General features: G+C 47.1%; 1 protein-coding gene across 4 annotated transcripts in view; it reads left to right on the forward strand.

The window, feature by feature from the left end:
- RHBDL3 (rhomboid like 3) overlaps positions 1 to 13,823 on the forward strand; it is a gene marked incomplete at its 3' end in the record, with an annotated part of 45,922 nt that extends 32,099 nt beyond the window's left edge. For all 4 annotated transcript variants that reach the window (XM_080923862.1, XM_080923861.1, XM_080923863.1 and 1 more), the window contains 2 exons: positions 6,989 to 7,049; positions 13,552 to 13,823. In XM_080923862.1, the coding sequence (XP_080779988.1) occupies positions 6,989 to 7,049; positions 13,552 to 13,823 (333 nt within the window). The remainder of the gene's footprint in view (positions 1 to 6,988; positions 7,050 to 13,551) is intronic.
- Positions 13,824 to 16,194: the final 2,371 nt, after the last annotated feature.

Below are 16,194 nucleotides of genomic sequence, written 5' to 3' on the forward strand. Positions count from 1 at the left end.
GTTAGCTTGTGTGAAGTTGATATAAAACTATTAGCATAATTGGTATGCAGGGCCATACAAAGACTTCTTTCTTTGTCAGAGATTATGCAAAATAGGAGGACTTTGGGGCTGAGGACCTGAACTAGTCCATAAAGTACTTTTCATTCAGGCATGAGGACTTGAGTTTGGATCCCTAACACCCACATAAACAGTGGGGCACAGTGATGTATACCTGTAAACCCAGCTCTGGAGAGACAGAGAGGCAGAGCCATTCTAGCCAAATCAGAATCAGCGAGCAGAAAAACAGACATTGTACGATCAAGTAACCTGCCCAAGGTCACGCCCCTACTCCACACCTCCCGACAGCCATCTGGGTGTTGTTCCCATCTCCTGGCAGACATCTGGGTGCTGTCCCCTGCTCCAGCCCTTCACAGTCAGGGTCCCATTCTCTTTCCCTCCCCTCCATCTTATTTGCTATACAATTATAAAGATATGAACGTGGGCTAAGGAGACAGGCAACCTAGGCTGGAATTTCTGCTGCCCATTCCTAAAAGGTGACCCAGGTCAGGTCACTTACTGTTTTGTACCTTGTGGTCTACACCTCGGAAGTGAGGTGATGTGTAATGATTGAGAAAAAAATCCTAGCATTGTTTGCTGTCAAGGCATTTGTGATTGTTAGATGTCAGGTATTTTTGGAGTCTCTACATTCTCCAATGGTTTCATCTGTTTTTTTTTGGGGGGGGGGCTGGGGCGTGGCTGAGCAAGCCATTGCCATATTGTCTAGGATATCCTGGAACTCATCCTTCCAAGTTCGAAGTCTGACTTCTCTGACTTCTCTTCCTCCCTCCCTCCATCTTTCCTTTCCTTCTCTCTTTCTCTCTTCCTCCTCTTCTTTTCTTTTGGGTGGTGATGGAATATTCCAAGCTGCTGGCCTGGAATTCACTGTGTAGTCCAGGCTGACCTCAAACTTGAGGCAATTCTCCTGCTTCAGCCTCAAGTGCTGGCAGCCCAGCACAGCCTACTGAAACCCCTGCTTTCTAGATCAGGGCTCACCACTGCTGCCTCACTCTGAGCGCGACCATCTCCTCGCCTCTGCCTCCTTTATGAATTGAGCAAGAGAGGGAGAGAGATGCTGAGTGACTGCATTTGCTACAGGGCTAAATTCTGGCAACTTCCAGTTTGTGCTCGTGAAGAGACTGCAGGTGGGTGTGAGACTGTGGGTGAGCATGCCTGAGTGTGAGACTAGGGTGGTTGTAGGTGAGCATGTCTGAGTGTGAGGGTTCGGGTATGGTCCCCTTTACACACACAGCTCAGTCTCCCAGGGGCCCGAGTGCTTGGGGCTGCCTCACATGCCCTTCTAAATGGGTCATCCTCTATCAATTCTTTCCTCAGACACAGCTATTCCTATGAAATCTGCCTCCTCCCTCTCCTCCCCCTCCTCCCCCTGCCCCAATTCCTCTCAGCTGGAGAAGGAAATACTGACCTTCTCCCTCTTCCTGCAAGATAGGGATGGGGACAGGGATGGTGGGGGGATGAGCGGGCACTATAAAAAGAAGAAAAAGGCAGGAGTTAATGACAGTCTGCCACTCCCTGCCTCATGGGAAGCAGCTGTGGTACCCCAGAAGTCCTGGTGACAGTCCACTCAGCACCGAAGGGTAGACCACGGGCATCCAGGGACCTGGGAAACAGCTCTGTTCAGTTTACACTTCTGTCTGGAGAGCAGCCTATGGCCATGGAAACGAGCATTTCCATTGGAGACTTCATGCCTTTCCAGAAGAAAGCATCTCCCCGCTGGCCTCCTGGGAGCTGATGTAATATACTTCCGAATCCCCCAACAAGTAAGGGACTGCTTTTGCCTTTATCGAGATGTTGGGAAATGACACACACCTTTAATCCCGGCATTTGGGAAGCAGAGGCAGAGGCAGTTGGATATCTGTGAGTTCAAGGCCAGACTGCTCTACATATTGAGTTCCAGGACAGCCAGGGCTACATAGAGAGACCCTGTTTTTTTTTAAAGTACCATTCTGGGCTGGAGAGATGGCTCAGCAATTAAGAGCACTGGCTGCTCTTCCAGAGGTCCTGAGTTCAAATCCCAGCAACCACATGGTGGCTCACAACCATCTGTATTGTGATCTGATGCCCTCTTCTGGGGTGTCTGAAGACAGCTACAGTGTACTCATATACATTAAATAAATTAATAATAATAATGTGAACAAACAAACCAGAACATACTTTCCACATGGCAAACACACTACTCCACAGTGAGAACCTGTGTGTACATATGCATGCATATTTGTACATGTAACTTATTATGTTTTCTTTCGTGGGGGGAGACAGAGGGGGGCTTCGTGTGTGCCATGGTGCAAGTATGGGTATCAAAGCACAGCTTTTGAGAGTCAGTTCCTTCTACCTTGTGGTTCCCCAGGATTGAACTCAGGCTTGAAGGCAGATACTACTGAGTCATCCTGCCAGCTTTCTATATGTTTGTTTAATATATGAATTATATCTCATATCTATAGAGAGAAATCAGAAAATGAGAAAGTGTTATTAAAGCTTCTGCTATATCTCAGAAAAATGTGCAGCACTTCTGTTCTTAGGACTAGCTGTTAAATTTGAGATTATGCCCTATATAAAAGTATGTCTCGTGGTTGTGGTAGTACACACCCGTAGTCCCAGCTTTTGGAAGGCTGAGGCAGGATGATCAAGAGTTCAAAGCCAACCTGGGCTACACAGAAAGACCATGTCTCAAAAGCAAAGCAAGGATCTGGGAAGGTGGCTCGGTAGGTTAAGATTTGGCTACAACAGCCTAAGAATCTGAGTCCAGACACTAGAGTCATGTAGGATGGTAGCACGTCTGTGACTCCGTTACTCCTCCAAGAAGATGGGAGATGAGACAAGACAATCCCCAGATGCTCATGGACCAGCTAGTCTGGAAAATGCAGTAGCGATCCATAAAGACACTGCCTAAACAATGTGGGAGGAAGAGGTCGTCCTTGACCTTCACGTCTGTACCGTGGCACACATGTGCCTTCACTCACAGATGCACATATTACATACACACATCATACACATGGACACACACACACACAAATAGTTTGATAAACCCTGAAAACATGCCTATTGTGTGTGTGTGTGTGTGCGCGCGCGCGCATGTGTGTGGTTTCTAAAAAAAACTTCCAGTTTACACCAAAGAACTAAAGTGGCTCACAAAAAGGCTTTCAATCAAGACTCATTTAAACACTGGAAATAGAAAGATCCACCTGATGGAATAATTTATTAATTGCCTGATGCTGGGTCCATAAGCCACAGTTCCATTTCTAAATATGCACACTGTTTACTTACACTCTGCTGTGTGTTCGATGTTTTCCTAAAATATTTGACAAGCAAATCTTTGCAAATTGAATTTCATCGTCAAAGCTCAAGAAAGATAGCTGCTAAAAACAAAGAAAAAAACCTCTGCCGTAAGGTTTATGTAATTAAAGGAATAGCCTCTTGTAGGAGATAAACCACTTCTGATTTATATGCCATGCTTTCATGTTGTGTGCGATGGTGTGTGTGTGTATATGTGTGTGTGATTGTGTGTATGTGTGTGTATGTGTGATTGTGTGTGTATATATGTGTGTATGCTTGTGTGTCTGTGCATGTGTGTGTGTTGTACTAAGCATTGAACCCAGGGCCTCTCACATGCTAGGCAAGTGCTCTTATTGGTTTCGTGAACATGATGTGAAGGAGACTGGTTCCCTACTTGTTCTCAGTGGCTGAGTCACTGTGTTACCCTATGGGCTGTGGGAGAGAATGAAATTAAAGGGACTGCAAAAGGTCTGGTTCCTCAGGGCACACTTAGAGCAGAGGCAGCGCCTGCTGTGTGATACTCTTCTCTCCTGGTGTTCCATGACTCTTATTTCATCGGAGGGAATAATGGGTCTGTAAAAATAAGCCACTGAAGGGCAGGAAAGACTTTGTAATTTAACCCCTTCACTGCTGGGAGATTGGAATTCCCTCAGCTCCCTGAGCAGTTGGCCAGCCTGGGATACCTGGACCCTGTGTCAAAAAGGGGAGGGGTCCATAAACCCAGCCTTAGTAGTGCTAAAATCCCTCTACCCCCCACCCAAAGCCAGCCTTAGTGGTATTATGGTTATTCGGAGTTCAACCTTGCCTAGGGTCATGTGGACTCCTGATGTTTAAAAATACTCTACAGGGTAAACTCATCATGTTTTTCCAGGGTCTGGATTAGACTGAGATTTTATATTATACTAAGTAAGATTAGACTTTGATAGGATGCCCATATCATATAAGTAGTGTTTTATGCTTGTGAATTCGTATCATTCTTTACAATCACCTGATAAAGTTGGTAATTGACAGAGGGACTCTGTGTCAAATGCACTAACAAGGGCACTGGAAAAAAGGTAGTTAAAGCTTCCCTAGTGATGGCTGTGTCAGATCAAGAATAGGCACTATGGTGTGTTCATTTATTTATTCCCCCGCATGGTACCACCTCTGCTCTATATAGTGCCGGGCACCACTAGTTGAGAAAATGCCTTACAGCTGGGGCTCATGGAGGCATTTCCTCAACTGAGGCTCCTTTCTCTTTGATAACTCCAGCTGTGTCAAATTGACACAAAACCAGCCAGTACATATTATTCCACCTCCTTTCCTACCCCACATCCCCATTACACGTGCAGCCCAGGACATCACATGCAGTCACACTCCTGGGCAGCAAACAGCACTACACTATCTACAAAACTTTTTTTTTTTCTTCTGAAACTGAAGCCCGTTGCCTGTGATCCTAGCATTTGAAGCCCACGTGGTCTCCCACCTCCCAGTCGCAGGAGGCATGAGGTTCACTTCGGGGATTGTGGGTCCCTAGCTCCATGAGAAGCACTGAACCCTGCTTGTTCCCTGTCTTGTAGTAAGGTGCCTTGATAGACACTAGCAGTCCCAGTGTGACCTGCCATCTGCTTCTAAAGAGAATCACTAGTGAGCAGATGTTAGACTTTGTAGTTTAAGAGGGCTGTGTGCTGTCCACCTCACTATTGAAGAGGGCTTGTCCTGGACAAGGTCTCAGCATGCTTCTGGTTGCTGGCCTGGGACTTTCAAGCTGATCCTCCTCCTCCTTCTCCACCTACTAGTCTTCTTTAACTCTGAAAGAATTTAAGTTTATTGAATGTAAAACATTTGTTACTTATACAAAGCAAAAATACTTTTTAGATGCTTTCTCTTATTCACTTACGAGTATGGTGCTGGGCAGTATGTGTGCCCGTGCTGCATGTGTAGAAGTTAAAGGACAACTTGCAAGGATCAGGTCTCTTTCCTCTGCAAGTCCTGGGGATCAAGTTTAGCTTATATTTGACAGCAAGCCATCTAGCCAGCCAATGAATGTTTAAAAAACAAAACTATAATTGTGCATTTGATTTTTTGTTTTGTTCTGTTTTTCAAGACAGGACTTCTCTATGTATCCCTGTCCTGTCCTGGAACTCACTCTGTAGACCAGGGTAACCTCGAACTCAGAGATCCATCTGCCTCTGCCTCCTGAGTGCTGAGATTAAAGATGTGCGCCGAAACTGCTGCTTTTCTGTCTTCCTTCCTTCCTTCCTTCCTTCCTTCCTTCCTTCCTTCCTTCCTTCCTTTCCTCCTCCTTTTGGTTAGGAACCCTTTTCTTTATTTTAAGAAAATAAAACTAGAAGTTACAGCTTGTTCACGAAGTTAAGACATTAGAATACTTTAAGCAAGTCCTGATTGAGAAAAATGGAACCAGAGAGATGGCTCAGATTTTAAGAGCACTGACCTCTTTTCCAGAGACATTGAGTTCAATTCCCAGCAATCACTTGGTGAATCCCTTTGGGGGCTGGAGAGGTGGCTCAGTGGTTAAGTGCACTGACTGCTCTTCCAGAGGTCCTGGGTTCAATTCCCAGCACCCACATGGTGGCTCGCAACCATCTGTAATGGGGTCCAATGCCCTCCTCTGGTGCGTCTGAAGAGAGCAACAGTGTACTCACATAAATAAATCTAAAGGGGGGAGTTCTCTGCAGTTTTTTTCCAAGGCTCTGTCCACTGTCCCCCACTATTTGGGGCCCCTGTGAAGTTTACAACCTCAAAGGAACATGAGCCATGCCCTGGAGCAGGGCCTGGGACAGCCAATGATGAGAGGAACCAGAGTCCCTGGCTGTGCCTGGTTTGCTCTTTAGCCAGGCCAGTGTGCTCCAGGACGAGGCCAGGCTCCTCTCTGTGGTGTGCATGCATCTCACAGTTGTGCTTCGAGTGCTCTGCAGAGGAGCCAGGCAAAGGAACCCCACGGAGGAGTCTTTTGTAAAATGAACAAAATCCTTTTGTAAGGCGAACCATTGTGTTCTGTTTATTTGCTCTGGAGGCTTAGAGGTTTTTTTTTTTTTTTTTTTTTTTTTTTGAGATTTTCTGAGGAGAGGGAGAGACTTGTTTGAAGGCCATCTGGCCTACCCTTCTCCTCACGCTCACTCCTCTGGTGCTGAAGCTGCATTTGGTACCTCAGTGACAAAGAGACTCAGGATCCACACAGCAGGCCCTTGGGGTTTGTGCAGATTAGAGATGGACGCTGGTCTGGAACAATTGTGGTGATTGCACGCTGGTGTGGCTCAGCTCGGTACTGGACCACAGTGACCCCTGAGTGGGAGGGTTGAAGGGTCCTGTGGTCCTCATTCATTCTTCACAGGCGTGGCTCCTACCCTGATGGTTCCAGATTGACTCTGCTGTGTGTCCTGTCCCACATTTCTTGTCACGCATGGGCCACAGCGAAGGATCCAGGTCTCAAAGTGCTCACTGTCTGATGTGGATCTACATGTTGTGTTGTGTGTTCGTGGCTCAAGAGCTTTTCTGACAGGAATAAACTTACCATTGTCAAAAATCTTAAAGCCCTGTTGGAATGTTCTATTGCTAAGCCCTAGCCTTCACTCAGCTCTACATGGAACGGCTTCCCCTGAAGGGGGGGTGGAGGGGTCTGATCCCAAACTGACAGAACTCTCTCCCTTTCCTCTAGAACTGGTCCGGCATGAAGTGCCAGTTCAAGCTGCTGCGGATGGCTGTGGCCTTGATTTGTAGTGAGTATGACTGGGCATTCAGGGAGGGGGTGGGGATACTCTGTCCTTACCCTTCAGGAGCTTGTAGGAAAGGGAGGCTTATCAGGAATGTGCCCACGACAGCGACAACGGAGGAAAACTTTCTCTTTATCTCCCATGATCCTTCTTAATCTTTTTTTGTTTTGTTGTTTTGAGACGGGATCTTATGTAGTCTGTGTTGGCCTTGAACGCACTAAAGAGCCAAGGATGGCCTTGAACTTTCGATCTGTCTTTCTTCACTTCTCAAATGCTGGTGTTAAGGCTTTTGTCACCACTGGTTTTTATATGGAGTTGGGCAAACAGTCTACCAACTGAACCGCATCACCCAGACCCTTCCTAAATTTTAAGAAACGGTTTTTATTTCATGTATATGTATGTTTTATCTGTCTATACATCTGTGAATGACATGTAAGTCTCATGCCTAAGGAGGTCAGAAGAGGGTATCAGATCCCCTAGAACTTGAGTAATACAGTTAGGAGCCACCATGTGGGTGCTGGGAATTGAACCTAGGTCCTCTGCAATAACAACAAGAGCTCTAACCACTGTGCCATCTCTCACAGCCTCACTTCTTAAACTTTCTATAGACATAAAGTATGCAAATGGAAAAGTACCCAGTGACCAGTGTGGTCAAGAAAAATAGCTGAATGTCCCTTTGGGGTTATGAATGTGCCTTTTTAAAATATGTGTGTATTGTACATGTACTTCTGTGTGCAAATACATTTAAACTTACTGGTTTTTCAGGCTGTCAACATGGCTCAGAGGTTAAGAGCACTATTGCAGAGTGCCTGGGTTTGGTTCCTAGCATCCACATGACAGTTCACATCTGTCTGTAACTCTAAGTCCGGGAAATCCAAAGCCTTCATTTGGTCCCGGTGGGCATTGCACATGCCGGATACACTTACATGCATGCAAGCAAAATGCTCATACGCATAAAAATAAAGAAATTTCTTTTTAAAAAAACTTGCAGTCTTGCCTGACACTCTGATGCATGTCTGTGATCCCTTTGGGAAGCTGGGGTTGAAATTGTGGAAAAAAAATGTATTTATTCACTTTTATGGGCATGGGCGTTTTGCTTGCCTGTATGTTTGTGTACCGTATGCACACAGTGCCAAGGCAGACCAGAAGGGGCATCAGGTTCCCCTGGAATAAATTCCAGACAGTTGTGAGCCACCACGTGGGTGCTGGGAACCTGAAGGGCAGCCATAGCAGCCCGTGTTGATGGCACACACCTTTAGCCACAGTACTTGGGAGGCAGAGGCAGACAGATCTACAGAGCTAGTTCCAGAACAGCTAGGGCTACAGAGAGAGACCTTATCTCCAAAGCCAAACCAAAGCAAAAACCAAACAGCAGCAGCAGCAACAAAAAGACCAGCGTTACTCTTAACCGCTAAACTATCTCTCCAGTCCCAAGAGGATTGAATTTCGAGGCCAACCTGGACTACATAGTAAAACATCATCTCAGGGTGCTCCCCAGACCCTACCACTTCCACCAAAAACAAAACGAAAGGAAAGCCTTCCTGTTTTAGTAGAGGCACAGACTGTAGTGACTCCTATGTCCAGCTTGTGCTGGAACCTCAGAACACGTCAGTTCTGCTGACTGATGCCTAGACATATAGACAAGCAGTACTCAGCAACTGACCCAATATAAGAGGACATGTCTTGATAGGCGAAGGCAAGTGGAACGCCATGATTACAAGGCCAGCGTGGTCTACACAGCCAATCCCAGGCCAGCCATATATAGTGAGACTCTATAGCAGGTCTTGGCTATTCTGGGTTCTTTTCCCACCCTTTATGCCTCCTCCCCGGTTTCACCCCCTATTGTTGCAGGATATTTCGTTACACTGTGAACCCAGAGATTGTGTCATTTACTGGAAAACTGTTTCTAGTTGTGGTGTGGCTCAGCCTTTAGCACACTCCTTTAATCCCAAACAATGAAGGTAAAGTTAGTTTGTAGAAGGAAGCGGCCATGTTTGAAAGTGATGTCTAACTGAGTGTCAGACAAAAGTGATGAACCAGAGAAAGATTTGACAGAAGAGGATATGTCAATTCTCATGAGATGAGAGGAAAGAGAGGCTACTTAAGGGAGAGCATCACCTTAAGTAGAAAGTGAGAAAAAAGAGAGAGGAGGCAGTTTTACCAGGGACTGTTGTACAGAGACAGGTTGCAGAAAAACAAGCTAGACACAGGTGAAGACAGAAAGAGCCAGAGAATGAGAAGGAGCCAGAAGAGTAGAACAGAAGATTGCCAGAGTTAATTTGAGGCCATGCAGAGGGGAGGGGGGAAGGAGACAGAGAGAGAGGAGAGAGAGAGAGAGAGATGTGCGCGCGTGCGCGCGCGCGCGCACACACACACACACACACACACACACACACAGAGATTGGGGGGGAGATTAATCAGCTTGGAGAGGAGTTTGAGCCAGGACAGCTGAGGTAAACCAGCCAGCTAGAGTTCAGAATGAGGTAGAAAGGGCGAGCGTATTCATCAGCAAGTCTCAGAGGCTGAAACATTCTAGGCCTAAGTTAACAAATGGAGGTAGCCTTGGAGATGACAATCACATCATGTGAATGAAAGACACTTTTGCATCCTATCACTAGATAAGAGAGAAAGATGGATAGAGGGGGGAAGGAAGAGAGAGAGAGAGATCCCTGAATCTAATTTTTTTTTGTTTCTTTGAGCATGACTACAACAAACACAACCAACCCCCTATTGGGACTGTATCAGGAGTATATCATTTATATACTCTCTGAAATGCTCCCAAAATACCAAATGCCATACAACCACAGAAACTATCTGCAGCTGTCAAAACCACATCTCTGCTAGAGCACGAGGCAAATTATGGTCAGCTGCTATGAACAGTCCAGAGCAACCCACACTCTGGCACCTGAGGATAAAGCAGAAACACTTTCTAATAATACGTCTGTGTTTTTGTATATAGTTTATTTTTATTTTAGGTACATTGGTGTTCTGCCTGCATGTATGTCTGTATGAGGTATTAGATCCCTGGAATGAAGGAGCTGAGCTGTCATGTGGGTGCTGGGAATTAAACTCGGTTCCTCTGGAAGAGCCAGCCAGTGCTTTTAACCACTGAGCCATCTCTCGGTAGTTAAAAGTTCTTCTGTGTTTTGTTTTGTGTTAAGAAACCAAAATTTCAGAATTCTTACTACAACTCTGTAAAGGAGGGGGAGGGGACAGTATGCCTGGCGGAGGTACCATAGGAATAGGACTTGGTAGGCAAAAGATCATGGCAGGAAAAACTGGGGCTTGGGACTGTGTGTAGTTGTGACAAGCAATAAAGGCAATGAGATCATAGGAGTTAGAGGATGGTGGCTTCTTCATGCACACACTGGGAGCCACCGAAGGCTTACAGTGAGAGAGAGACTGAAAGATCTGACATACAGAAACGAAGCTGTATTATGATGTCAAAAAATGGACTGAGGGGTTGGAGAGATGGCATGGTACTTAAGAGGACTTGCTTTGAAAGTAGGTGGATCTCAGTTCAACACCTACCACGCCTTTCTCCTCCTCCCCCAAGCATGATACACATGCCTGTAATGCTAGAATGGGGGCTGGATAGGGGAAGATTCTAGGAGCTTGCTGGCCAGCCAGCTTATTCTAAACAGTGAGCTGCGAGATTCAAGTTCAATTAGAGACCCCGTCTTTAAAAACAAAAAATAGGGTAGAGGGGCTAGAGAAATGACTCAAAGGTTAAGAGCACTTGCTAGTCTTACAGAGGCCCTGGGTTCAGTTCCAAGCACCCACACAGCAGCTCAGAACTATCTGTCACTCCATTTCTAGGGATATGACTCTCTTTTCTGGCTTCCACAGGTACCAAGCATACACACTGTCTTAGGGTTTTATTGCTGTGAAGAGGCACCATGACCAGGGCAACTCTTATAAAGAACAACATTTCATTGGGACTGGCTTACAGGTTCAGAGGTTCAGTCCATTATCATTATGGCAGGAGGCACAGCAGCATCCAGGCAGACATGGTGTTTGTTGGAGGAGATGGGAGTTCTACATCTTGATCTTTAGGCAGCCAGAAGGAAGCTATCTTCTTCTTTTAAAAAAGATTTATTTCACATAAGTAAGTAAACTGTCTCTATCTTTTGACACACCAGAAGAGGGCGTCAGATTCCATTTTAGATGGTTGTGAGCCACCATGTGCTTGCTGGGAATCGAACCCAGGACCTCTGGAAGAGCGGTCAGGAAACTATTTTAAGGCAGGCAGAAGGAGAGTCTCTTCTTCATTGGGTGGAGCTTGAGCACTAGGTGCCCTCAAAGCCTACACAGTAACACACTTCCTCCAACAAGGCCACACCTCCTAATAATGCCACTTCCCATGAGCCAATGCGTATTCAAACCACCATATATAGTACATACACACACACACACACACACACACACACAGAGAGAGAGAGAGAGAGAGAGAGAGAGAGAGAGAGAGAGAGAGAGTGAAAGGGGAATGAGCCTAAAGCCTCAGGGTTGGTCCTAAAATGTAAGAGGTGAATTTAAAAGGAAGCGTGGAGTTAGTAATAGAGAGCAGAGACATATTCTTTAGTTTCTAAAACATGTGTATGAGAGCATTTAACTAGGTTTGATTTATAAGTATAAGTGAGATTCAGATAGTTCCAAGATCACTAAGTTCAAAGGCGTCACACCCAGGCTGTTGAGACCTGTCATTGCTCGCTCACCTTGTCACTTTTACTTTAGGCCTTTGGAAAGTCAAGTCTGCCCCTGACCCCACAAGAATCTTCTAGGTCTTTCCCCTTCCTCTTCTCCTCTTCCTTTTTCCTCCTCCTCTCTCTCCCCCTCCTCCTTCTTCCATAAAAACCACTGTAAACATCATAAATCTGGGGGTAGAGAGATATCTCAGTGGTTAAGAGCACTCACTGCTCTTCCAAAATGTCCTGAGTTCAATTCCCAGCACCCACGAGGCAGCCCACACCTGTCTGATGTTGTCCTCTGCTGTGCAGATGTATATATATATATATATATATATATATATATATATATATATATATACTAAGTAAACAAACCTTTTTTAGAAAAAAATCATAAAAGCGCAAACAGTGATGGAGAGGTAGGCTCCATTGTCTTTCACACTCTTAATTGCCTTCAGGAAATAAGCTCAGCAAGGTTGGCCCTGGTGCTCCTTTTCTACCCTCTGCTGGCTGTCTTTGGAATTGCAGCTTTTTCTGAAGACCTCTAAGGGAAGGTTTCTCTGAAAGAGCAGTCAGTGCTCATAATCTCCAGCTCTGGGCCTTGGTTTCCTGGTCTGAAAAATAAGGCAAGGAATACCTTCTCTCTGGGACTGAAATGATGGCTCAGTGGTTAGGAGTGCTGTCTGTTCCCAGAGCAAGCAAGTTCAGGCCTCAGAACTCACATTGGTGAGCTCACAATGACCTGTAACTCCAGCTCTAAATCCAAGAGATCTGATTGATCTTCTGACCTTGGTAACATGCACACATGCATCACACACACACACACACACACACACACACACACACACGATAAAAAATTAAAAGAAAAACCCATGTTCTCTTAGCCAGGCTTCTCTGTGGTGCACATCTTTAATCCCAGCACCCAGGAGATTTTTGTGAGTTCAAGGACAGCCTTGACTACACTGAGTTTTGGGATATCTGGGAGTACATAGTAGAGGGAGGAAGGGAGGGAGGGAGGGGAAGGAAGGAAGGAAGGAAGGACACCTTTTACTATGCATTGAATATGGGGATGTAGATGGCACCATTGCCCAGTCCTTTTCCGTTCAGGAGGCAGCATCCCTATTTGATTGGCTGACTTAGAAAGTTCACAGAGGGAAGGACTGGACCATAGTGAAAATGGACTTTTAGTTCAGTTTTCCTTTAGCTCATCCCCTCTTTATCCCTTTCTCCTGAGCACAAAGGCACTGGCTCTCAGGGTTTTCTAAATAACACGTGGAAACACTCTATGGAATGCAGTTGTTCAGTGCACACAGAAGTTGTTGGCTGTGTGTGATTTGTGCAGCCAGGCACACTGATGCTGAGTCTTTATAGTGGGCAGAGGAAGAAATGCCCCCGCGGTGTATCATAGCCACAGAGATGCCAGGGCCTTTGGACAGAGCTGTGCCTTTCTTAGGGTCTTCTAGCAGGGCCCCTCTGAACATTCAGATGACAGTCCAAACATCTCCTCTTGAGAGGCCCTGTCTGACATTTCCTCAAGAGGCCCTCTTGAGAATGCCCTGCCTTGCACCCAGCTTGGATTTTCTATTGTTTCTTTTTGCCTCATGCCTGAATCTCTTAATGAAATGGCCTTGTGAATGTAATTGATTGATGATCTATCGCCAGGCCCCGTAGACTCTTGGGATAGTTTTGTCTCCTTGACTACAGCATTTGGCCTCATGACAGTGAATGAGTTCATGGATAGTGGGTGGCCGGTGTGCCCGATTCTCTCCCCAGCCCCTGCCTGGGACCATGCTATGATATCTCTCTGTCTCCTCTCTTTGCAGTGAGTATGGAGTTCGGGAGGGCTGTGTGGCTCCGTTTCCACCCGTCAGCGTATCCCCCGTGCCCCCACCCAAGTTTTGTGGCACACTTGGGTGGTGTGGCTGTGGGCATCACCCTAGGAGTGGTGGTTCTCAGAAACTATGAGCAGAGGCTGCAGGACCAGTCGCTGTGGTGGATCTTTGTGACCATGTACACCATCTTCGTGCTCTTTGCAGTCTTCTGGAACATCTTTGCCTACACACTGCTGGACTTGAAGCTGCCACCACCCCCCTAAGGGACCAGAGGACCAAGGCAGGGAGGGGAAGCAGGGGCATCCAGAGGAAGTACCTGCATCTGCCTCTCATCTCCAGTTCCGTGAGAGCAGGGAGAACCGCAGACTCTTGGGGAGTGTGTGTTGATTTGGATGGATGTTGGGCAGATGGAGGCAGCCGCTGTCTTTTTCCTAGGCTGGTCCAATGATGTAGGATCAGAGGTAAGGTCTGAGGCAGGGTGATGGTGGCTGTCCCTGTGGTTCGGGCCTGTTCCATGTGCTCACCTCTCAAGGCCAGAGTGAGCAAATAGCCCTCTTCCCTAGTCTCCACCTGGAGAGAAACTGAGACACAGAGAAGTTTTGAGCGTAGCCACAGACAGGCTTTCCCCAGCCCAGGGGTGACTGTAGACTAGGCCGTGTTCTCTCTGTAGCTCAAGGGCTGGTGCTCTGGCAATGGATATGATGGCTTGGTCTGGGGGAGCCCAGAGCGCCCCAGGCTCGGGTCCTGTCAATGGGTGCTATGGCATTGCCCCTAGGGTAGGCAGGAAGACTCTACAATCTCCAGGTCTTCTTCTTGCCCTAGGGGAGGACCCTGTGCCTGCGGCAATGAACTTCATCCCAGGTTCCCCCATCCCCGAAAGTCCAAGGACCAGTTTTCCTCTTCCTGCCTGTAGTCATGAGTCAGCATCTCACACTGGTACTCTGTATCCATGCCCTATCTGGACTGTGGGGTCTTCTCTTTCCTTTCTACTGCCCTGACCCTACTTTGTGCCTCTCTCTTCGGGTGTGAAGACAAGGTTTTGTGGTGTGTGTGTGTGCGTGTGTGTGTGTGTGTGTGTGTGTGTGTGTGCGTGTGTGTGCAATGTCAGGCAAGTCAGAAGCTGCAGAGGGAGGAAGTGGGAGATCTATAAGGGATTTCTGGGATGGGTAGCAGCAGACTGCTCTCAAGTGCTCACTCAGTGGCCTTGCTTTTAGCATCCTGCACCCCCCTTTCCCATCTGGCCCTCCAAAACCCCTGCTGAGCACCACTGACCAGCGGAAAAATTGTCCGAGCTAGAGGGAAGACCCAAGACCCTACCAGGACCTTTGGGAGGAAACTCTCGGCTGTGTTTTTCTGGTTCCCTTGGGGTAGCTTTCCTGTCTGTACTGCCTCCTGTAGAAGAAAGTCTTTGGGATGAGAGCCCAGGACAATGAAACTGTGGCCATCTGTCCATGTGAGTTGGGAAGACAAGGAAGCTGGAGTATATTTTGGTGACACTTAGCCTCAGAGAAGAGCTGGGGGAGCTTGGCTGAGGGAGAATCCCGAGTGAGAGCAGCTTTAGGCTCAGATGGTTTCATCTAGAGGGGACATGGAAGTCACCGAGGTTTGGGAAGTGACCCTGCGCTGCCTCCATATCCCAGCAGCCTGTGGTGCCAGGTCTGCTGTTTGTCAAGGTACCTGTAGGCCTTGAGCCCAGTGCCTCTGCTCCTAATACTCTTGCTGGCACTAGGACCGTCTGGGAAACCCAAGGTGGAGGCTGTGAGGCAGATGACCTTTATATTGCCCTTGGGACTCTCGGCCCCTGTGAGCCCAGGATGAGAGCCGCAGGTCTGAGGAGCAGAGCACGCAGGAGCAGGGCAGGACTGCTCCTGGTCCTCTCCATCCCAGCAATGCTTCCCAGCTGGTCTCCATTCTCCTGAGCCCCTCAGCCCTTCCTTTCCAATGTGGCCACCGATCAGGTCTGGGATTCACTCTTCATGCTGGTTGGCCTCAAAGACTGGGGAATCCCCCAAACAGCAGCTGTGTACACTAGATTGCTCTTAAAGGGGAGAGGAATCATGGAAACCAGAGAAGGGAAAAACAGGCCTTCAAAAAAAGAGAAATTTCCCTTTAATAACCCCATTCATCACTTGATTTTTTTTTTTTTTTAATTAGGAGATGCTCGCTCCCTAATGGGGCTCCATTTCTATTCGAACCATTCTTGCCTCGAGCATTAGTAGAGGCATCACTCACCGAACCCAGATCTTCCTCTAGTGTCCAATTCAGTTTGCAGATAATGAGGATTACCCAGTGCTGTGTGCTTCCCAGGGCCAGCTGTAGATCGTTGGCTCTCCTCTGCCTTAAAAACTGCCCGTCAGTGAGCTGCCCCTCCCAGGACTGAGTGAAAAACAAAACACTAGCCGCAACGTTGGTTTCTAAATATTTTTGTATTGTGTACATTCTGTATATTTTTGTTGTAACATATTATTTGAGCACAGATTCCATTAAAGATTTTTTTTAAGCTACTGGTTATTCAGGATGTGACCTCAAAGGCTGCCATGCTACCTGCTTTGTCTGTGTCTGGTTCATGGTGGGCGGGGAGGGTGAAAATGGGCTGTGGTGGGTTAATGGGTTTGGGCACTGGTGATTGCACTG

The sequence above is a fragment of the Micromys minutus genome (assembly GCF_963924665.1).
Source record: "Micromys minutus genome assembly, chromosome: 10".
Taxonomy (NCBI): domain Eukaryota; kingdom Metazoa; phylum Chordata; class Mammalia; order Rodentia; family Muridae; genus Micromys; species Micromys minutus.